This window comes from Seriola dumerili, unplaced genomic scaffold, assembly GCF_002260705.1.
Source record: "Seriola dumerili isolate Sdu_G_001 unplaced genomic scaffold, Sdu_1.0 BDQW01000290.1, whole genome shotgun sequence".
NCBI lineage: Eukaryota > Metazoa > Chordata > Actinopteri > Carangiformes > Carangidae > Seriola > Seriola dumerili.
Genome location: NW_019174545.1, coordinates 1952109 through 1976011, shown reverse-complemented (window position 1 = coordinate 1976011; position 23903 = coordinate 1952109). Strand labels below are relative to the sequence as shown.

At 40.9% G+C, this 23903-nt stretch overlaps 1 protein-coding gene across 1 annotated transcript in view; it reads left to right on the top strand.

Annotated features, from left to right (window-relative positions):
• LOC111230811 (transducin-like enhancer protein 1) overlaps positions 1–9955 on the top strand; it is a 36034-nt gene extending 26079 nt beyond the window's left edge. The window contains exons 9-20 of the mRNA XM_022757648.1: positions 1083–1196; positions 1465–1518; positions 1783–1932; positions 2074–2212; positions 2661–2860; positions 4418–4494; positions 4709–4958; positions 5701–5948; positions 6353–6500; positions 6651–6801; positions 7207–7283; positions 7744–9955. Coding sequence (XP_022613369.1) covers positions 1083–1196; positions 1465–1518; positions 1783–1932; positions 2074–2212; positions 2661–2860; positions 4418–4494; positions 4709–4958; positions 5701–5948; positions 6353–6500; positions 6651–6801; positions 7207–7283; positions 7744–7851 — 1716 coding nt within the window. The 3' untranslated portion in view covers positions 7852–9955. The remainder of the gene's footprint in view (positions 1–1082; positions 1197–1464; positions 1519–1782; positions 1933–2073; positions 2213–2660; positions 2861–4417; positions 4495–4708; positions 4959–5700; positions 5949–6352; positions 6501–6650; positions 6802–7206; positions 7284–7743) is intronic.
• The last annotated feature ends 13948 nt before the right edge of the window (positions 9956–23903 follow it).

Sequence of the window (23903 nt, the reverse complement as noted above, 5' to 3'; positions counted from 1 at the left end):
CCTTTGGCAGAATACAGATTTTCAGCCCCCCCATGCCTCTCTTTCCCTCCCTCATCTCTTGTCACCCTTTCTTCTCCTCCACACTCTCACACCCTCCCTCCATCCTCTCTGTCCTCTAATCTCATCCCCTCCCTTTCCCCTTTTTTCTCACCATCCTCCCATGCTCCTCCTCTCTTAGCTATTCCTCCTTCATTTACCCTTTCTCCCCTCAAAGCCCACTCCCTTGCTAGATATGTGCACGCGCATGTGTGTTTGTGTATGTTGTATGCACATTTCATTGACAGGCTGAGACTATAATGGACTCAACATGAAGCTTTAATCCATTAACAATAGGATCCGTTGGTCAGGAGGCCAGAGGGGGGCAGCTCTGGTGTGTGTGTGTGTGTGTGTGTGTGTGTGTGTGTGTGTGTGTGTGTGTGTGTGTCTAGTCTTGGGACACAGAGGGGCGCATGAGTGTTATGCAAGTAACACACACAGACAGTCTGTTACACACTTGATAATACACACAGGCTTTCACAGTCAATTACACATTGCACGCACACACACGCACACACACACACAAATACACACACACATACTGCAGCCAGTGCAACTTGTCAGAGCCAGGAGAGGGAGCACTGATAGATTTTGAGAGCCACTTAATGTAATCATCAACTTCACAGGCGTGTGTTTGTGTGTGGCTGTGACTGGCATTGGTCAAGTGAGAAAAGAGGTTGCTGTTAGTACTGAAGTGTTAGTGCTACTTAATTCATGCTTCTGTGAACTATTAACCTATTTGCAAGTAAGAGTCTGTTTTTCTAACCTGCTCTACACATAGCTGAATAGCTTTTGTAATTAGTGGTAGATGGATCAGACGATCCACTGAACTCATGAATGCACACACAACAAAGCACAACTGAATTGTAAATTGTCTCACCTCTGCAAATCCATTGTTTTTTTTCTTCTTTGTCCTTCAAACTCTCCTCTCTCTTTTTTCTATTTTCTACCTACACTACCTATCATCTTTCTTTAATCTCTCCTCCCTGTGTGCTCCTATTTCACTGTTCTGTCCTTCTACTCCTCCTCTCTGCTTTCATCTGCAGAGTAACTCATTGCTGCCAGAAAGTCTTAGGAACTCAGATAAGCGTCGCAACGGACCTGAGTTTCCGAACGACACAAAGAAACGCAAGGCAGATGACAAGGACTCCAGCCACTATGTAAGAAATGGTTCTGTTGTCTGTGTGTGTGTTGTTGTGTGCAATTGTGCAAGTGAGGAAACATGCATTTTGAGTGTTTTGTTTCGAGTGATGTTTCACTTTGGTATTAATCTTGACTATTCACTTGTAAGTTCCTTGTAACAGTCTGTTTTTCAGCTAATAAAAGGACAAGGACATTTGTGACAATCTTCTGTTAAAGAAATTTACCAGATGGAAGTGAAGGGAGAGAATATTTAATGGTGAGCTAACTGATGGTCTGTCTTTGCAGGATAGCGACGGGGAGAAAAGTGATGATAATTTAGTGGTGGATGTCTCAAATGAGGTCAGTATGTTTTGATTTTTTTTTTTTTTTTTCATTGTTTGTTAATAGTTTGACAATTGTGGTTTTTTCCCATGGGAGGGATGTAAAAAAATAAAATGACAGGCATCACAGTAGTGTGTGGGGGATGTCGTTCTATGAATTGACTATAATATATTCACAGTTGTCCATGGGACTGAAATGTTCTATCTAGGAAAATGCCAACATCACTTTTGTACAGTGATTTTTTTTCTCGGGTAGTTCACCGAATCCTTGTCCCTTCACCAGGATCCAGCCTCTCCTCGTGGCACACCTCTCCCCTCACCTAGAGAGAATGGCCTGGATAAAGCACGTCTTCTCAAGAAAGACCCCTGTAGTCCAGCCTCTACTGCATCATCAGCTAGCTCCTCCTCCCTCAAGTCCAAAGAGATGGCAATGGTAGGGATGGATAAGACAAATATTTTTCAGATTTTTAGCATATAGTTGGATAAACTAGGTGGATGGATTGATAGATGTTGAATACATATGTCAGTAGTTACATTCTTGTGTATTTCTGAAGTGTCTCTCTCTCTGTGGCAGCGAGATAAGGCAGGCACACCTGGGCTAAAGTCAAGCACCCCCACACCTAGAGGTGACTCCACCCCTGGTCCGAGCTCCACACCTGGAATTCGGCCAAGTCTGTCCAAACCCCCCTCCATGGAGATACCACATCCACCTAGTAAGCCCCGTATAAACATTTGTAATTGAATGATATGATAGGTTGTGTTATTTTAATATTTGAGTTTTTGCCAGAGGGTATTGAGTTGTCTTTTCTAACTTGTCTCCAGGAAAATTCACAATTATCACAAAAATCAAAGGGCTTTGGATAAATCATGCAGGACTTACTTTTCCTGCTTCCAAAAGAACTGTTGTTGTAAGGCTTGATCACCAATGTTTCATGGCACACCTTTACTTTGGAAAAATCTCATGCATGTCTACAGCTCCCCGGAGTCTGCTTTATAGGAACGATAAATCTGATTGCCATCAATCATAGTTTCAGTCAGAAATCTCTATTTACTTCTCAAGGTTTGTGTTCTTAGATATATAAGGGATGTTGAACTTGAATGCCCTTTTAGTTGTTACCAGCTTTTTATGCGTCTTACCATTTCCTTCCCTCTCATCCTCAGCTGCAGGTTTGCGGACACCCCTTGCTGTACCAGGCCCATACCCGGGTGCATTTGGCATGTTGCCCCATGCAGCAGGTATGAATGGGGAGCTGGCGGGTGCAGCCGGGGCTGCGGCCTATGCTGCTGGACTACACAACATGTCACCTCAGATGAGTGCTGCTGCTGCGGCCGCTGTGGCCGCATATGGCCGTTCACCCATGGTGAGTGCAAAATGGTGACTTATGTTTTGGCAAAATTACATTTTATATTCGTGTACAAAGAAAGCTTCTGCAAAATATCAAATCAGCATAAGCAGTTAACTGTATATAAGATTTTTGACATTTTCATATTTCAGTGTTAAAATATTGAACAGTGGAAGTAATTAGGTTTTCTTGAACCCTAATCATTAGAAATATTGTGAAATAAATCATACAAATATGAAGCACAAAATTATTAATTATGTAAGTATTCACCTCTGTCAGGACAATATTTAGTAGTCTCCTTTGGCAGGAATTATAGCTGTGACTCTGAAGATAGGCTGGTATCAGACACCTCAGTTTTTATCCCATCTATTTTGTGGAACTTCTCAGGCTCTGTGAAGTTGCATGGTAATATGTGGGAACAGAACAGAGTGAATTTAAAGTCATGCCTTCTACTGCCTTCATGTGAGTTTTATCAACTGTGGCTTCCTCTTTGCCGTTCTCCCTGAAGCACCCGGGCAACAGTTGTATGCACAGCACTCACAACTCAGCCATGAAACCCTATAACCTGCTCCAGGCAGATTTATAGCTGTACTATGTTCTTTTCATTTTTTTATGACCTTGCACTACTCTGAGGAAAAATCCAGTGTGTTGGAGATGTTGTAGCCTTCCCCAGAGTTGTACGTTTCAGTAACTTTGCAGCAGATTGATTAATTTTTTGTTTTCATAATGTCACTTTTGCCAGGAAAGTGACTAATGGCTGCACCAGTTGCAATAAGTTTACCTTCCAGAAATTTAAATTAAAATCAGTTGTCATGCTTTGATTAAACACAGGCAATCTCCATCCAACTTACGGAAGTTCTAAAAACAATTGGCTGCCACAGTGAATTTTTATGAAGTTAATTATATTGTAACCAGTAATCATATTTTATTTATTTTAGATTTATTCAAAGAATATTTACTTCGACAGTTTTACTTTTATGTAAAGTCTTTTTTTCTGTTGAGTGTTGAAAATCAGAATAACATCCACTGTAATTCAGTATTTTAAAATAATGAAACGTTGAGAAGTTAAGGGTTGTGAATGCTTTTTATAAGCATTGTACATTTTATATTACAAAGTGTGGAAAGTGTCAATAGTTATACAGCTGTATTTCTCTTGTCTGTGTGATAGTATTTATACAGTGGGTGTGCTGGTGTGCATTACGTTCAGTCACCTCATCACTCTTGGCTGTATTTGCATAGTGTTCATTACACTGTTTAAATAGGTTTAGTAGAATCACAGCTGTGTCTGTGTCTGGGCAACACTTGATAGAAACTCAGGTTGTGTACTCACCAGCTGCGTGTGTGTGTTGGACTGGGGGCACAAGTACTGACAGCTCTACCTCTGTGTGTTTGCTGACTCTTATACTTGTCATTCAGATTCGGAGGGTATGTGTGCTCAAGGGTGTCTGTTTGCTTTGTGCTCATGAGTGTTTGTGTTCTGTTCCACAGGTTAGTATTGACCTGAGTGCATATTGCCAATGCCCATGGGCATGTGTTTGCACTGTGATCATAAAATGTCTGTGTTCTCTCCTCAAGGTTGGTTTTGATCCTCATCCTCATATGCGAGTTCCTGGAATGCCTCCCAGTCTGACAGGAATTCCCGGCGGCAAACCGTAAGTGTGTTTGTGGCTGCTTGTATGTTTGAGGACTGATTGCTCACATTGCCCCGTCAGTGTCCTAGAAAAACCTCTTTTCAGAAAAAATCTAATTTTTTCTACTACTTCCCACCTCTTTTTCCATCCTTGGAATTTTTTCTGCATTCTCTGTCCCCCTCCTCTTCCATCTTTATATCCATGCTTAACCTGCTCTCATTTTTTGTATCATCAGTGCCTACTCTTTTCATGTGGCGGCCGACGGACAGATGCAGCCGGTGCCATTCCCCCCGGATGCTTTGGTGGGCCCAGGGATCCCTCGCCATGCCCGTCAGATCAACACACTGAACCATGGAGAGGTGGTGTGCGCTGTTACCATCAGTAATCCCACCCGACACGTTTACACAGGAGGGAAGGGATGCGTCAAGGTCTGGGACATTAGTCACCCAGGAAACAAGAGCCCCGTGTCACAGCTTGACTGTCTGGTGAGTGAGGTGGAGGGTTTCTAGGACGAATATACAGTACAAAATCCAGTTGTATGCAAAGTTTTGGTTAAATTTAAATACCAAAAAAAACAAAACAATTATTGGGGCATATGCAAAAGTATAGGCACCCTACTAAGTCAGTACATAGTAACCCTGCCTTTGGCAATTTGTATTTCTTGAAGTAGTTCATGGTGGATTTTGAGATCCTGCTGTAGAAACCAGCTTCTTGTCAGTTTCAGTTTCCTATTTGTGAATCCCTTTTCCCTCTATCTGTGCAGTGTTTCCTGAGCCACTGGCTACCACACAACCACAAAGCATAATATTTCCAAGGGCACTTACTAAGTACTTACTTAAGTACTTAGGGCACCCAAACTTACTGTTAATTGTTTCCTGTTTTTTAAGTTCATGAAATGAAAAATAACCGTGCAACAGGCTCATTTATGGCATGTATGATGTATGTATGTACTTCTTTTTACTTCAAAAAAATATGTAATTTGCCAAAGGTTTTGAATACAATGGCATCTGATTGGATTGAGATGAGGTGTATGTTTTTGTTATTGTTTATCATAACTATTAAAAATCATAATTTCTGCAGTCTTCGTGCATGTCTGTATAGCAGAAAGGAGACAAGTTTCATTTTTTTATTTATAATATTTATTTTTAAATGTATCTATGAAAAATACAAATATTTGTGTATATATGCAAAATATTAAGTATATATTTTTTGTGCCTACCAAACCAGAACCGAGACAACTACATCCGCTCCTGTCGCCTCCTCCCTGATGGTCGAACATTAATAGTGGGAGGTGAGGCGAGTACGTTGTCAATCTGGGATTTGGCCACGCCTACTCCCAGGATCAAGGCAGAGTTAACATCATCAGCACCAGCATGCTATGCTCTGGCCATCAGTCCAGACTCCAAAGTCTGCTTCTCCTGCTGCAGTGATGGTAACATCGCAGTCTGGGATTTACACAACCAGACACTTGTCAGGTAAGAGAGACTTGGTTGTTTGTACGCTTTTATAATAAAAAGATGGAAAAACATTTTTGCAGAAGATTAATACAAATATGTTGCTCAGTTGAATTCATCTACAGTGTATCTACAATTACTGCATCGGTTCTCCAACCACCTGTTAACCTCAATACCGACCTTCCTTAATTAGCAGACCCTCAGCCCTGGCTGATTTAACCTTTTTATGATTACAAGTTGTAGCACCAAGAGGCACAATTTTGAGCAATAGTTCTACAAGAGTGGCTGCTGATGAGAAATACTGTAAGCTCTTCACATTTGGTTTCTGTGATGCATACCAACTGCCTGGGCAACCTGATTCCTGGTGTCTTTGTTTAAACATTTCTCTCTTTATTTAACTCAGAATGTATGTGTGTATCCTGCAGGCAGTTCCAGGGCCACACAGATGGAGCCAGCTGTATTGACATCTCCAACGATGGCACCAAGCTGTGGACCGGAGGCCTCGATAACACTGTCCGCTCCTGGGATCTGAGAGAGGGACGGCAGCTGCAGCAGCATGACTTTACATCACAGGTGCACACTCATATCAGCAAACTGTGTTTCATCAACTAACCCTTTTCATGAAAAGTAGAGTCCACAGTAAGACTGAATTAAATTTTTGCACATGGTCAAATACTCAATGCTAATACAACTCAAGTAATAATTCCTATGTCTTCTGCCCAGATCTTCTCTCTTGGCTACTGTCCGACAGGAGAGTGGCTGGCTGTGGGAATGGAAAGCAGCAACGTTGAGGTCCTTCATGTCACCAAGCCTGACAAATACCAGCTTCATCTACATGAGAGCTGTGTACTCTCACTGCAGTTTGCATATTGTGGTAAGAGACTGGCTTTCTTGATCTCGGCCTATTATGTCTCATCCTTTTTAATTAATTTTTCACTACTAGTTTTGTGGTCTATCTTAAAACCATTCCCTTTAAAGTTAGTGATTAAAATGTGTTGTGAAAGCTCTATGACCTAGTTGTGTTTTTGCCTTTTATTAAATAGGACAGTATAGAGGCATATAGGAAACAAGGGAATAGATAGAGTGGTATGGTCATTGCACTTACGCTTTAGGCACCTTAACCATTCGGTTGTCAGGATACTTTAGTGGTTTTACTTATATTTTACCTTTTTAATTGGTTTTGTCTATTGTATTCTTAACTGTTTAACCATATCTTGTTGATTATGTCATTGTTTACCTTTGTGCTTATTGTGTACGTTTGTATTTGTCTCTTCCCCAGGTAAATGGTTTGTGAGCACAGGAAAGGATAATTTACTGAATGCATGGAGAACACCGTATGGAGCCAGCATATTCCAGGTTGGAACAACAGATCACCACATTCATTATATAAAAATTAACGTAGATAACAGAAAAATCTGCTACTTGCCAAGTTACTTTCTTAGCTTTAACAGACTGTAACAGACCGACTGAATTTCCACCAGTATTGCATTGCCTCAATGCAATGAATGAGTGGAAGCCATGAAATTTTCATGGCATTATCCTCAAAAAGAGCACTCTCTAATATCCATTTACAGTTTTTGATACACAAGAAAGTTGCAATGTTCATCATGGCTGCTGTTGGAACATGCAGTGAAATATTGGTTTTAGTGTGGCAACATCCTGGCTCATGTGGTGCATCAGCATGTATCTCTGCCAACGTTATCAAGCATGTTATGATAGCTACTGCATCTCATCAATAAGAACCCAAGACATAATTTTATTTTCTAAGAGCATAGTTTTACATTTTTCCATTCTGTATTTCTTTCTTTCTCTTTAGTCTAAAGAATCATCCTCGGTGCTAAGCTGTGACATATCTGTGGACGATAAGTACATCGTCACAGGTTCAGGGGACAAGAAGGCCACTGTCTACGAGGTCATCTACTAAATATATGAAAAGAAACCAAGGACATCTGTTTTTTCTCCACATACACTGATATGTTTCTAGAAATTTTCACATGGAGCCAGATATTGCAGAGTGACCTTGATGGCACATCATTTTTTCTGTTACACCTGCCGAGGAGACACAAGAAGGAGAGAAGCATTTTACTGCACATTTGTGTTGTGCCTGTATACATGACTCCATATCAACTGGGAGCTATCAACTGGAGAGGCTGTATGTTAATGGAAGGACAGGAACTATTATTTGGATCTTCTTGTCGCTACTGCTTTCTGCTATGGACTGCATTGGGATCAGTTAAAGGGACCAGACAATGACTGTACTGAAGGGGGCTCTGCATTGTTTTGACTGGAACCAGCCCTACTGGAAAACACTGTACTGAACATCAGATATTAAAACACTTGATCCAGTGTTACGACCACGGGCCAGACCCTAGAACGAACACTCAGACCAGAGGACCAGGGGGTTGAATGTGTAAACAAATGGCAGATGGAAAGAGCAGAAGGTGGACAGAATTGGACATAATTTTGGAGAGACAAAGGAGGAGAAGCAACAGAAGAGGAACAGATAGATGAACATTTTATAGACTATGAATGCAGAACATGTTGCTTTGCATTTTGTTCTAGACAGATAATGCTCACAGCCTGTTTATCTCTCAGCTCTGACTCTTTGACCTTAAAACGTCAGCTTTCTGTTCTGATACGCCTACACTGTCTGAAAAGTACCTTTTCTGTCTTAACAGTAAGTCCAATCCTCACTAACTGCACTGTAGTGGTAGCTGTCCACCTACACACTTTGTAGACACACAGTACTTATAAAACATGCATACAGTACTTTTTAAGCATACTGAAGGCCTCGTTGACTAGCATCATGCTACTGTTAACTTCTGTGATGGGTTTATTTGATCCTCATGAGGCACAGTACTTTTTCTGAAATCATACCCATTTCAGGTGCCACCAAAAAGATTTTAAAGTCCTCTGTTATATGGATAAAAATTAACTTATCAAACCAAATAAGCTTCAGAAACAGAAAAATACACTCTAAATGTTGTTACAGAAGGCTTAACTCCGGGTCAGAAAAAAGGCGGCTTGTTTTCTTCTTTTTTTTTCTCCTCTATTCCTTATGATGCTGGTTGAAAAGCCAATTATTGGAACCTGGAAGAAAAAAGTTTGAGAGATAGAATTAACCCTCGAATTCCATTGGTTCTCCTTTTCTAGTGTCTGTTTCAACAGATAATTTCCCTACTTAACTCCACAAATTCTGAAGTCTCCAGAATATTGACAGAAATTTTGAAGTGGTTTCGAAACACGGAGAAAGAAAAGGGGGAACAACATGAGCCTTCATAGTGTAACTTTTTTTGTTCATTTCTTGGCCCTTACACTCTGTTCTTCAGCATTAGTGTTTGTCATCAACTGCACATGCTGATGGGATTTCACACTACTGAATTAACATCTCAGAGACTCTGAAAATAGTTTCAGGTTTACAGATTGCTTTTTCATTTTAATGCATTTCATTTGTTTGTGATCTCTTTTACAATAAGCTCACTGGTTGAGGTCATATTAATTAACAAGAATGGTCTCAAATTAATTATTTTCCCTTAATTTGAAATTAAATAACAACCCTTTGGTTACTGTCTTAACTGTTGTAAATTCACCTTGACCCTGCCTTTATCACTCTTTGAAACACATGATGTCTTACTGTATGGATGGTTAACCACGCTTCATATACAGGGACCAACTAAGACTATCTTAACATGTCATTTAATCTTGTATTTATTGAAAATCCTATGTGAACAACTGAAAAATCCCCTGTACCATATTCACTAAACAAATTACATTTTTTCCACATATTGTCACTTGTTAAAGTTTTGTTCAGAGACTGAGACTGTCTAAATGCCCTTGAAAAGTAAAATGTTTTTTTCCACTTTACAAAAAAGATTTTAGGACTGCAAATGGGATTAAATTATTTGTCAAGATTGTCTTAATGAGGAGGGTAGCGTGGGTACAGGAAGGAATCAGTCAGTGTCAGCCATTTAAAACAAATTAATTTCATGACTTTGTGCTTAGTTTTTTTTTTTTTTTATCTATTTTTGTTTGTTGAATGTTTGTAAAAATGTATATATGTTTTTTTTCTTACAGGACATGCTTTAGAAATAACAACTTTTTTTGTACGTCTTTTACATGGAAAAGAAACGTCTAATCAGGAGAAATACTAAATGGTCTTAATGCTAGCTAATCTATAATGATGGAAATGTCTAGACAATAAATGTGTTTTTTGTAACTGAAGTGGTCTTTGACTTTCTTGGTTGATACAAGAACACATTCGGATGTCACTGATCAAATCTTTTGGATCCATTATAGATAAAGGTGTTGGAAGCTCAAAGTTTTAAGAATCAGCCTCATAAACAGAACATTCCAGACATGAAAATAAAACTTTGATGGGTGACCCTTCCTCATGATTCCCTCACGCAAACTATGTATTATTGAAACTCTAAACAACGGCTCGGTGGCTAGGAGAGGATAATGGCTGCCCTCATTTGGCTTTGTGTGGATGAAGCTTTGAAATAAAATGTGCTTATTTCAGCGTAAAATCATATATCTTGCTGATTTATTGAAAATTATTGATGTTTTCAAGTAATACTAAAATCTGAGAAAAATGCAAATGGGTCACTTGGGGGTCTGGTATTTACAAAAGGGTGGAGTGATTTGTGTTGATGGAGTCGAGATAAATGAAACGACTTGCATTAGTAGAAATATCAGTGTGTTCTTAATAAGCAACTTCAATTCTTAGCTTGCTTTATTCTGAATCTTATCACCAAATTTGCTTGTTTCCTTTGTTTTTTTGCCACAGACCAAAGCCACACTGGCTCAGCCCTGAATCCTGTTTGCTCATCACGACGTTGACATCCTAAGCTATAATGTTCCCACGTGCTGCTAATTACAGCATTGCAAGATGAAGCAAAACACGTCCCTGGAGAGTGGTATTGTCAATTTTTGTGTCTTCTGCAAATCATATATGACACCATACACATTTTGATAGCTAAAAGTTATGTATTGCTCTTTACTTATTTTACTTACATTCTTGCCTTCATACATGTGTATGAAATGGCGAGATAGGTGACTTACGATGCATTGCAGGTCATATTTTGCATTTAAAGGTGAACAGATTGCATCACATGATTGGAAGGTGTCTTGTATATGAACCTGCACAATGTATATATGTATGACTGGATTTATACTTCACTTAAATAGTGATTCTGTAAGGACTAAAATGTACCTAAATAGAATCAAACCTGTATTAATGTGTGTGACTCCACTTGACATAGCCCACAACTTGACTGAATGAGTTTTGCTTGAGTGTAGGCATCTTGGATCCATCCAGCTTCATATGTAGTGGTTTGCTGCTAGGCTGTTTATTATTGAGCAGCCCTGTGATTGACTGACGACCAAGTGGTAACCTCTGCGGCTGAAAAATGAAGCCAAAACTAAAGTGCCAAAAACTGCACTGCACTTCCTTGAATGGCCGCTTGAGGCTGGCTCTAAAAGCGAGCCAATCCCCATAGAATCCCATATTAAAATGTCCAACTTTTGGTTTTGGTCTCTACAGCTAATTTCCCCCTTCATGACAACTGTACGGGGGGTGAATTTTTATATAATTTTCCCATTTAAATTTTGTTAAAGTTATACATAATCAAGGGCATGCTCCACACACACCCCACCTCTTTGCTAATTTTTGGATTACCCGGGAGATAGACAGTCAGACACTGCCAAGATGGCAACAGTGGAGCAGTTCACTCTGAGCTTCAAAACGACTCTTCAGAAACCTATGGGTGACGTCAAGGAGGCTATGTCCATCTTAGTTGTCATCCATATTTGTTTTGGTTCAAGAACACGTGCCAGTTAGAGTTTTTGCAGGATTTGTGGGCCAGAGGTCCAGGTACTGACAATCATTTAGTGTGTTGTGTATTTTCTCAGTAGTAAGGTTTACGCTCCTTCCTGAGTGTCACAGACTAAGAAAATCTACACCTTGCATTGCAAATCTTGCATTTACACAGACTTCTCAGGAATCAGATTATTGTTGGTTCCTCCAGTTAATGCAGTGGCACTGCATCTCTGTTTGCCCTATGAAAACAGGGGACCTGTCTATGGTGTTTCTCTGCTGTCTACCCACTGCGTCCTGTTTCACTTCCAGCCTCTTGTGGCCCTGAATAGCATTAAGTGGGTAAAGGTGAAGAATGAAGAAGCTGGGTGGCTCACTCAACCAACCAGGGATGTTTCAGTGTGCAGAAAAGTGAAGGTACTGGTGTGTAGAGTTTTGTGGATTGTTTTTTTTCTCCTATGTGGTATTGATATGGAGGTATAGATAGTAGCAGAACAGAGCAGCTGTTCAAATCAACTGTGTGTTAAATAACCAAGTCCAATCCCCTGCTTAATACTAACACCCACAACAAACAGACTAGCACTCTCTCTCTTCCCTGATGTAAACTGTAAATCTGATTAATTACTGTGAATATATAATTCTCTGTGGATCCATGGGTCTCAAACACAGACACTTGCACAAACACACACACACACACATACACAACGTTGTACTGTATGAGGTGATTATATGGCAATTACAGCAGTCACAGTGACAAAATGAAAGCTGATCCTTGGAGAAAAAAATGGAGAAAATGTCACTCCAAGTTTTCAGTCTATCCAGAGATTTCTGAGCTCTGAATCACAGCATTCTCTTTTGATCATCACCGCTGCTGCCTCTCTCCGATACACAGATGGATTATTCCCCCTAAATCTCCCAAATCCCTAATCCTATTTATCTCAACGCCACACAAAAAAGGTGCTCTCTTCCCACTGCTCAGCTTATGTGTACAGTATGGATGTGAGCATACGTGTATTTCTACTTTTATGAGGACCAGTTCAGGACAAGAGAGTGACATTTCAGGCTTTTTTCACTTTGAAATTGCTCTATTTTAGGATTTAAGGGGGAGTTTTAAAATAGTTATAAGAATTTGGGTTCATAGTCCTACTAGTTATTTATTTTTGGGGCTCGATCCAGACAAATCAGGAAATACAATTGATTGTGTGATGGAGTGTGTATGTGTGGTATATTATTAGTGGCACCATTTTATCTAATTTTCATTCGTCGTTATTTGTTTAATTTGTTCCAAATGGTCTTTCTCAAAGCTGCCTTGGTTTGGGAGACATTTATTGGTAAAGACTGACATAAATAAAATGTTGTGAAACTTAAGTAGAAAATAAATTATGCATGTCCGTGTGGATTAAATAAAAATACCTCATCACAAAATAACTAATAATATACACGCACCCCAACATAAATGATTGTTGAACAATAATATGTCTTTTAAAGTTTATGTTGTTTACAACCAGAATTACGATTTGTTTGGCCACTAAGGGAAGCACAAAAAGCTGTAAACAAATAGCTTTTTTAATGATAATTATAAACAATAATAATAAATATTTACACATCCAGCAACAAAATAATTCATTTGGAGTCCAATATTTACTCTTTCTTTAAACTCTGTTTTTGGTCTCTACCAACTCCTGTGGAAAATATCTGGCTCTTTAGCTGGTAAGTGGTCCAATATGTTCACCAGCTGGTCTTTAACTTTCTCTGTGAGCTGTTTGGTGTTGAGCCGCTGGTGTACAGTGGGTTTATCAGAGTGTTTTTGCTGAAAATGGCTCCTTGCTGTGGCGGAAAACAATCCTTGTAAGAGCAGTGTGAATGAACCAAATCGTAAAGTTATGGGCTGGAAAATCAAAACAACCAAATCTGCCAAAACATTTTAGGGCTGAAAGGAACTACAGAGTCATTTAATCCATTCTTACCATAAAAATATTGAGTGTAGCTTTAAATTGATAATTGACAGTATACTATGTATAAAATGTAGATTATTGAGGTATCCTAGATTGCTAATTTTATTAACTGACTGATTTGATTTTGTTACTACTGGATTAAACCTGTAGATGTGTTATGTACTTTTTCACCAATCACAACGAAAGTCAGGCTTAGCCATCATTCTTATGCTGTTTAAATTTTCTTCACTGAGTTTGTGGACATCACTTAAATGGAGCGGAACAGTAGAAGGAAGACAAGCTACAATACACCCAGATTAAATTGAATTCACACAAATACGAGTAGGGGATAACGAGAGTGCAGCAGCTGCCAGCACGAATAAAACCAGGCCTTTAAAACCATTACATCCTGTTATGCTGTCTTCAAGCCTCCTCCTCCTCTTTTCCTTTCTCCTCCTTTCTCTAGTCCTCCTCTCAGTCTCATTTATGTTTCCCTCCTCCCTCTGTTCTACCTTCCTTCAAAGCCTTTGTCTACCAAGATTTTTTTTTCCTTTTCTTATTTCTTTTCTCTTTTTGTCCCTCCAGGCCCCGCACTCCCTCCCTCACTCATCTTTCACTTTGTTTTCTGCAAGTCCCTGGTTATCTTTTATGTGGCAAACTCCTCTCCTCCTTATTTGCTTTTTTCCTCCTTTCTTCCCAGTTTTTGCACCAACCTCCCCAGGTAGTCCACTGTGTTTTGCACCTGTGTGTGTGTGTGTGTGTGTGTGTGTGTGTGTGTGTGTGTGTGTGTGTGTGTGTGTGTGTGTGTGTGTGTGTGTGTGTGTGTGTGTATTTGTGTGTGTGTGCGTGCGTGTGTGTGTGCGCGTGCGTGTGTGTTTGTGTGTTTGTGCTAATGAGCTTAGAGCTGTCTCCCTCCCAAGGTGAGGTGCCATGCTGAGGTGATCAGCACCGCTGGAGCCGCAGGTATCAACCACAAACACCTGCCTGGTTGCGCACTACCACACACACATACACACACACACACACACATGCGCACACACAAAGTAATTTCCTCTCACACACATGCACACCCGCACATAAGAAGAAAATAATTTCCTCTCTCCTTCTTTCGTACACATATAAATGCAGAATAAATCTTTACTTTTCTCTCTTCTCTCACACACAAACACTATACAAACACACACACACATTAAATACAGTATGCTTTTTTCTCACTCTCTCACACACACACACACACACACACACACACAAACACACACAGCCGACTGCTGCACAAGGCCGATAGCACAACTCTGTCCTGTCAACATGCAGGATAATCAGCTGCTGGGGATTGTGGGTAAGCTGTAATAATCCCTCGCATGGAATATGGAAAGCATCAGAGAGTTATTCAATAGGACAGAGATAAAGGTTTGTGTGTGTGTGTGTGTGTGTGTGTGAGTGTGTGTGTGTGAGTGTGAGTGTGTGTGTGTGTGAGAGAGAGAGAAAGAGAGTGAGTGAGTGAGTGAGTGAGTGAGGCTTTTCCATCTTTAATATGCATCTTCACCTGAAGCTGACTGTCAGTTTAAGTGAAAACACACACACACACACACACACACATACACACACATACACGGACACACATGTGCGCACACACACACGGACACACATGTGCACACATACACATACATCAATCTCCACCAGTAGCTACACATCAGCCAAGCCCCTTTCCAGAGAGGCTGCAGCTGCTGAAATGTTCCCTGCCAGAGAAACTAAGTCTTAATTAAGAACTCCGTCCTGAACAAGCCTCATTTAGTCAGAAGAACACCAGAGAACGCTGCATCATATTTAGCTGTCAAGAGGCAAACTCCTTGCACAAAAGAGCCTCCAGCTCACATCTTCATCAAAGCATCGCCACAGCGTTACAGTCAAATTAGGATTTTAGTCAAAGAATATCTGCTTGTTGTCATGTACTGTATGTGGATCCCTTATGACTATAATATGCAGAGTTTGTCCCCTTTTGATCCGTCAAAGGTTCAAAGAAGAAATGTTTTCCACACAGTGAATGGGTTTTTAGTATAATGAAATTTTTTATAATGCCTTTCCACAGGCTTGTCAGCAAAAAAAAAAAAAGGTTTCTCAGTGGTCGATGATTCCACATAGAGCTCTGTCTTTCTGTAGAGCAGCCTCTCTGAAAAATAATCCCATTTTTCCACAGGGTATTATATTGCTAGTTCCTCTTGAATACAGTGAAGATCCAGGAGGATTCAAGCGAAACTGAACTGGATTATTCGTCATCCTGATAATCACTATCTGCTACTCTCTAACTTACATTTGGTGTACTGTATGTACTGTATACAATAATGAGATGTACTCCATCTATTTTTCTAATTTGTATGTGTCCAGTGAAATCCCAATTGTGTCCTTTAATCAAACTACATGAACTTTATGTTTATTTTTGTGTATCTTACAGCAACACGTGTTCCTTCAATAATTGTGATTTATGAGTCTAAACTGATCTTAGTTTTTGCACAAAAACAGCTGTGGTGGAAGTGATCATTTTTCAGAAACACAGCTCCAGGATTTTTTACCCTTGGGACTGAAATCATCTATTGATCACCCATCTGATAGCTGTAAACCAGGCTCTGCTGATCAGAGACATTGATTGTCACAAGGTGGCTCACTTTTGATCCCAAATGCTAAATTTATATTCCACAATATATTGAAAAAAAAGGATTGAGAAACTTTCTCATCAATCATCAGGCTACAAAAGGAAATGAAACATCCTTTGTCACCCTCTGGGCCATGCTAATCCCCTATCTTTATTCTTTTAGCCTTGGCTCTATGACCACACACACACACACACACACGCGCGTGCAAAGAGCAACACACAAAATGTTCCATAATTATGCCGCAGGAAGGAGCTAACAGCGGATACAGATCCTAAACGGTGCGGGTCCTCCCCAGTGTCCGGATTTTCAAGGGTTTTAATCAGTTAAATATGTGCGTGGCTACGTGGCTAATCTGCTGGTTAATCTCACTAACACTTTTTATGGGATTGCTCGCTGCGGCAAGGATTACCGCACCATAGATCACAACCTGATTTCCATAATCCTCCTCTTCTGATAAAAGTCTGTTTGTCCCCCATCCTGTCCTTTTGTCAGACTATGAAACATCACCATTTGTTTCATTTATTTTACTCTAAAGGCGTCAATCTACAGAGTGAGACAAACTCAATGTCTCGTTCTCACAGTTAAAAGGAAAAAGACACAGGCTGTAGATGAAAGGTACATAACTATTGAAATGTTCTCCAGACAGCCAGTCTGTACCTCATCATGATTATAATCATAATGACTATTAAATACCGTACTCCAACTGTTTTACTTTTGGGTATTTTCAGATTGCTTTGCCCCATGGACATAAATGTGCAGGAAAAGAAAAGTTGCAACATGAAGACAAGGAAATGTGTTTGAGATTTTGTATTAAATCTCAAATTGAGGAATTGTTATTGAACAAATAAAACTGAATAATGTCTGCCTCTGCTGTGTGATGTTAACTGAAACTTGGGTAACTCTCAAATCCCTCTGCAGGAAGACCTCATATATATGAAAATTAAATTGGTAGGTTTTTATTTATTTATTTATTTTACATAAAACGTTGAAGTTAATCAAGAAGTGAATTGAAGAGAATCAATGCCACATTTATTGATCAATACCAAATTCATCCATCACTTTTTAATCCTGCTATTGGAGGTGGCTCTCCACATGGCAACATTGGTCTGTCCACCAATTTGGTCTAAACTGAAATATCCCAACAACTGTTTGGTAGACTGCCCTGAAATTTGGTACAAATATCCTGGATGTGCAGAGGATGAATCCTAATGAGTTTGGTGATACTCATACTCGAAATAGACTTTTCCTCTGCTGCTACCATAAGCTTGACATATGTGCTTTTAAGTGAAGTATTTTCTGTTGAATGGATTTGGATTTAAATGAAATTTAGTACTGACATTTATTTTTTAATTTTAATTTGAATTACTTTTTTGATTCATTTAAATGATCAGGTCTTGGTTAGTACTTTGGTTTATGACCGAATACCTGTAAAAAACCTCACCTTCCCATCATCCCCAGTTGTACTTTTTGTTTAGAGCCAATGGTGAATGTGGTAAACATTGCACCTGCTGAGCATTAGCATGTTAGCATTGTCATTGTGAGCATGCTGATGTTAGCATTTAGCTCAAAGCACTGTTGTGTCTCAGTACAGCCCCACAGAGCTGATAGCATGGCTGTAGACTCTTAGACCTGTTTGGATATTACTGATTTTACATTTGTCATTTTCTGTTTCGGAGGATGAACAAATTCATCACAATGATCTTGCTGAAGGTTACAGCGTTACTCAGAGCTATGACTAATGTGAAATGTATGTGTTGAGCAACAGTTAGGGCTTGAAATTGTGTTTTTCTTTCCACTAAATATTCAGTGTAGAACAGTTTTTAGGCATCACATCTGATGATCATAATTCTGAACACAAGGATGATGATGATAGCTGAGCATAATCATAATGATAACAGTTATGGTAAAATAAACAAATGCTAATTTTGTCCTTGTGAAAAGCAGCATTTTGAATGTATGTACTGTATGTGCACATGTGGGTTTGTGCAACATATTTGCCAGTGTGATTTCTTTTTTTATCTCTTGCTGTCTCTCTCCACTAGCCTCCATTTTCTGCTCCGAGGGTCCGGAGAATCCCCTCATGTGGAGAGAAGCTATGATAAAGTAACCAGGAGAGAAGTGGGGGAGGCTGGGAGGGAGAGAGGGAGGAGAGGACGAGGTGCAGGAGGAGGAAGAAGAGAAGAGAGGGGGATTTCTGGGGATGGAGAGGAGGTGAGGGCGTTGGAGGCAGAGTTAGACTGAGAATTAGGCTGGGAGTTGAATATGATCAGGGGAGGAGAGACAGAAACAATGCTAACATGGGGGACAGGGAACTGGGGGGATGAGGGGGGTGGTGGTGTAGGTGGGGGGGCTGAAGGAGAGAGAGTGAGCACAGGAGCACAGGCGTTCAGTGGTGATGGCGGTGGAAAAAATGGGGGTTTAACTGTATTACACTCTGGCAGCTCCATCTCCATCACTTTGTGGGTGAGTGTGTAAGCTCATGTGTTTACTTGAAGAGTGCGTGTGAGTGTGTGTAAAATGTATGTGTGGTACTATCACACCCAGGGGGCCTTTACCCTGTCAGTGCTCAGCGATAATCAGCCTCCATCTCTCTCCTGATCCATCTCCACCTCTATCTTTCCCCTGCCACTATCACTCACCTCTCCTCCCCCCTCCCCTGCTCTCTCCATTTTTCACTCTTCTCACACCCACTCCTCCCACTTCTCACAAACACACACATGCACAGATAGTGTAGATTTATGTGTGTGTCCGTGTGTGAATTGATTCAGCCTCTGCCCTTTCTAAGCATTCTACAAGCTCCATTGGCCTCTCACTCTCCACTGAGCAGCATCTGTTTCACACTCCACTACTGCTGTATGCCATATCACTCCATCTCTCGCTCTCTCTCTTTCTCTGAGGCCTCATATGTCTCTCTCTCTCCTTGGCTGCTCTCTCTCTTTTGTCTTTTAGCTCTTCCTGTATTCTAACACTGATTCTCACACTCTGTTTTGCAAATCTGATTTCTTTCAAGCCCTCTCCCTCACTCTGTTTTTCCCCCTCTCTCCACCCCCTCTGTACTCCATATTGATTAATGCTCAGTTGGACTGAGTGAAAAATCTTGAGAGTTCACAGTATATCAATAATAGGTGGCTTCCTGGAGGGATCTTGGATTTAAAAAGCCTAATTGTTCAATACTTTATAGTCCCATTACTGATCTAGTTCATTGGCCAGACGGGGAGGGGATTTCCATTAAATGTTACTACAGTCAAGATGTCATGTTACCTGCTTCAGGTCTTTGTTGGCCTTTTACATGCTAAACCACACCACGACCTTAACCCAGCCTTAGTCAAGTGCAATAAAATAAACAAACAAACAAAATAAAAATGGTAAGTTCAATTATCAACATTTCTTAACTTAGATATGTTGATTAACAGGGAACTTTTAGGAGATATGCCACAGATTAACTGACACTGCTATGGTAGATGTTTGGTTACATGTGGGCACAAAAACCACTTGGTTAGGTTTCTGGAAAGATCATTATTTGGGTTAAAATAAGTAGTTTGTTAAGGTTGGACAACATTGATTGTTATGATTACGATAATAAACATGTGGTTAAGGTTTGATCACGGTTGTGGTTAAAAGAAACAACGTTGCCTGTCGGTTGGAGATAAACGGCGGTCTCCTGTGTCAAAGTCCAATGTTTTGTCGACCCATTCATCCATCCCGACCTCCTCCGTGTGCAGACTTTGTCTCTCTATAGCTGTGTCCCAATTCAGGGGTGGCATCCTTCGGAGGACGAAGGTTTGGTCCTTTGTAGCTGTTGTAGACTGCAAAGGCCAAACCGAAATGAGACAGTCTGGTCTACGGAGCATTTTCGCTTTGCATCCCAAGCTGTGCACGCCCTTACCATTGCATCCAAAACGCAGCTCCTGTCACCTAGCAACCTTGACAAGTTTTAAGGCCTGTGGGTTTAACAGTTTTACCATTAACTGTGGAACTGAGCTGAGACCCAATACTTACATTTAAAAGTGTAATCCTCAGGCTCTCTGTTGGTTTTTGCTTTCATTAGTGGCGTGCAATGAATCTTGGAATAGGTTGGGCCACGAAGGATCCACCCATTGGAAAAGAAGGCCACATTTCCCAGCCACATTTGTAGCAGCCTTCAAAACGGCACAGCCTAGTCACGCCACTGTGAAGAAATTGTGACACAATTTATAACAATGTCACTTGACTTCCTCCATTTCTCATGTCTTAATTACTACAGCCACTGGAGGGCTTTGCCACTTGAACGTAAACATGTCATTTGAGGGCATTTGCCGAAAAGACTGATGCTGTCTCACCAAGCTGCTAGATGTCACCTAACAATAAAACATGACTATGGGTCGTATAAGATGCTTGCACCAACAACCTATGGGGTTGTTTTTTGTAAATCATAAATTCACTTCAATACATTTGATGTGGTCAGCGGATTTGCTTGCAGCACCAAAGTAAATTTCTTCATTGCTGTCACGTGGAGTTCAATTTAGTTAAACTCAGGAAATGTTTCTTTACATGACTTTTCATCGGTTAAGGAAACATTTGAAATTCATGTCTACAAACCACCAAGATTTTATCAGACCAGAGGGAGCACAGGTAAGTTGAAGCAGATAGTGGTGGCTGCAGTGTTTGTTCTTTTGAGACTCCAGTGACAGAGAGGCCTCTGTTTGGTTATCGTGGTGCTGTCAGGTAGCACTGACTCTGAATAAAGGCAGTTAGTGTGCATCTCTAATTTCCTCAGGAGAGACCGCAAGACAGGCTGTGACTCACAGCTCGGAGAGGAGATAATTACTGTTTCCTCCTCACCTCTCTTCCCTCCACCACCACCTCCTCCATCCCTCCCTCAACTTTCTCTTTTTTTTCACACTGCTCTTCCTCTCCAGCTGAGTGATTACCCCTCATTAAAAATCAGAATAAAACATTGTTAGCGCAGATCGTTAGGGCGCTCTCTCCCGCCTCTCTCTCACCCACTACTCTGTCGTTAGCACTCAGCGCAGGCACTAAACGAGCGGCCTTTGAGGAATGTTATTCTAATTCCAATTAGCTCTCCAGGCTTGGAGGGGAGCCAAGTCCCCGAGAAAAACACTAAAGCTACGGGCACTCGCGCACCAATGAGAAGCAAATAAGGGCATACATACACACAGAACAACAAGCATACACACACGCACACACACACACACACACACACACACAAATGCTGGAAACAAAACACACACACATACATGCATAAATACACTGAAGTGATGTGCACACTCATTTTCAAGAGACCAAACACACACACACACACACATGCACACAAACACTCACAAACACACACACTCAAGTGACACACACTGAATACTCTGAGAATAGCAGCGGCTAATGGCTTTGGCAGCACTCTCACAGGGACCTGAAGAGCAATTAGGCTCCAAACTACACATTGTAAATCCCCTCTGATTACTGTGTGTGTGTGTGTGTGTGTGTGTGTGTGTGTGCGTGCGTGTGTGTGTGTGTGTGTGTGTGTGTGTCTGTGTCTGTGTGTCTGTGTGTGTTAAGTGGTTGTTATCTGCCACCAATTACCTCGCCCTGCCACAAGAGACGTACACTGGATAAATGGAATCTATAAACACACACACAGGCAAACTCAGGCACAAACACACACACACATTCAATGCACACACTCAGGTAAATGTGCACAGTCATACAGCAAGCAGGACACACACACACGCGCAGACACACAAATACACACTCACAGAGTAGCTGTCTTATCAGTTTATGTTGGTGTGACTGGAGGATTTAGTCACATGACCTGCAAGACAGGAGCAGCCAGGCGCCAAAACTAATTTCCACCTTCAAAGACTCCCTTATCTCCTCAGACGCTGTGTGTATATATGTGTGTGTAGGTGTGTGTGCCCGCATATGTATGTGTGTGTTTGCCTCCATATGTGTGTATGAGAGTGTGTGTGTGTGTGTGTGTGTGGTTGATGATCTGATGTCCTCTGACAGCAAGACTCGCAGCAAATCATGTATCACTGTCTCATCTGCATCAACCACGCACGCAAACGCACACACACACACACACACACACACACACACACACACACACACACACACACACACACACACACACGCACATGCACACACAAACACACACACACACACACACACAAACACACAGAAAAAAAACTAAATAGAGAGCGACAGGATAGATAGATGGACAGATCAAGAGACAGGACACACACACACACACACACACACACACACACACACACACACACACACACACACACACACACACACACACGAACAGACACACATCCACAGCAGTGCACGGGGAGGTGGAGACACAGATAGGGCAAGTGAAGGATGTGAAGCGTGGAAAGAGATGGAGGGAGAGATGGATTTAAAGAGGGAGGGAGACGCAAAGAAGAAGAGACACATCTGATTCACTGTCATATTTCTTTCAAACAACAGATAAAAACAGTCTGACAAAGCCAAAGTTCAGGAGACGAAAAGACAACAATCTGTATTCCAACAGCTCGTGTTTCACAGGGGCTTCTGAGGTAGCAACGCTTGTCCAACCTGTGAAGGAAAATATCAAAGGTGAGCTCGAGGAGAAAACAACCAGTTGAAAAACAGCACACCTGGAGGTACGAGGATTTCAAGCGACAGCAGCAGCAGCGGTGTGTTGTATATTTCATGGTGCTCTTTTGAAGTTGTCCCTACATTTTCCACCAGCTCTTCAAAGGTCAGACTGCAACCGCGTTTCATCATCCCACCTCCACCCCCTCCCTGTACACCATGACTTTCTCCATCTCCTTCTCCACTTTCACTGATGTTTCACTCATGTTGTATTCTCTCTGTTCACCCCTTTTTCTAGCTCTCTCTCTGTCAGCAATGATTTCTCTCGAATCAAGTGAAAATTAGAATGAAATCAAATCACATCTAATGCCTGGTGACTGATCTGTGAGATGCAAAGAGAGCAGGTACAGGGTGTTGAAAGCAGAGAGAGCATGAGTTTTCCTGACCTACATGATGAACAACAAATCAAAACAGAGATCAGAGGAGAGTATCATGTCTGTGTGTATGTGGGTGTAAAGGCGAGAAGAAAACAGACGTTATGTGTACAGCCCTTTCACCATAGTCTCATGATATGAGGAACACTTTTTGCAGTATTCAATAGTATCGAACCCCTTTAAACTCCAATACTTGGTTAAAAGACATCTCATTGCATAATAAACCTTTCTGGGGTAAACTATGATTCTCACTCTCACTTTAATAACTAATGAGAGGGAATAATCCCCGTTTTTTAATAATGTTACAACAGAAATTTGAACCCATTCAGCTGAACACAATACAGCACTAACACAGCACCTCAGTTTCGACCTTGTATTAACTGCATGCAGAAATTCAGCATATCAGTATACAATACAATACAATTCAGTCTTTAGTTTGTGTTAACCTGAGTGCAATTTTTGTTTTAGTTTGTTCTTCAAGCAAGCTTGCATTAAAAGTGACACACCAGCAAAATGCACCATAAACATTATATCATCTCTCTCCCCCACCAACTGGTGGAGGTCACCTG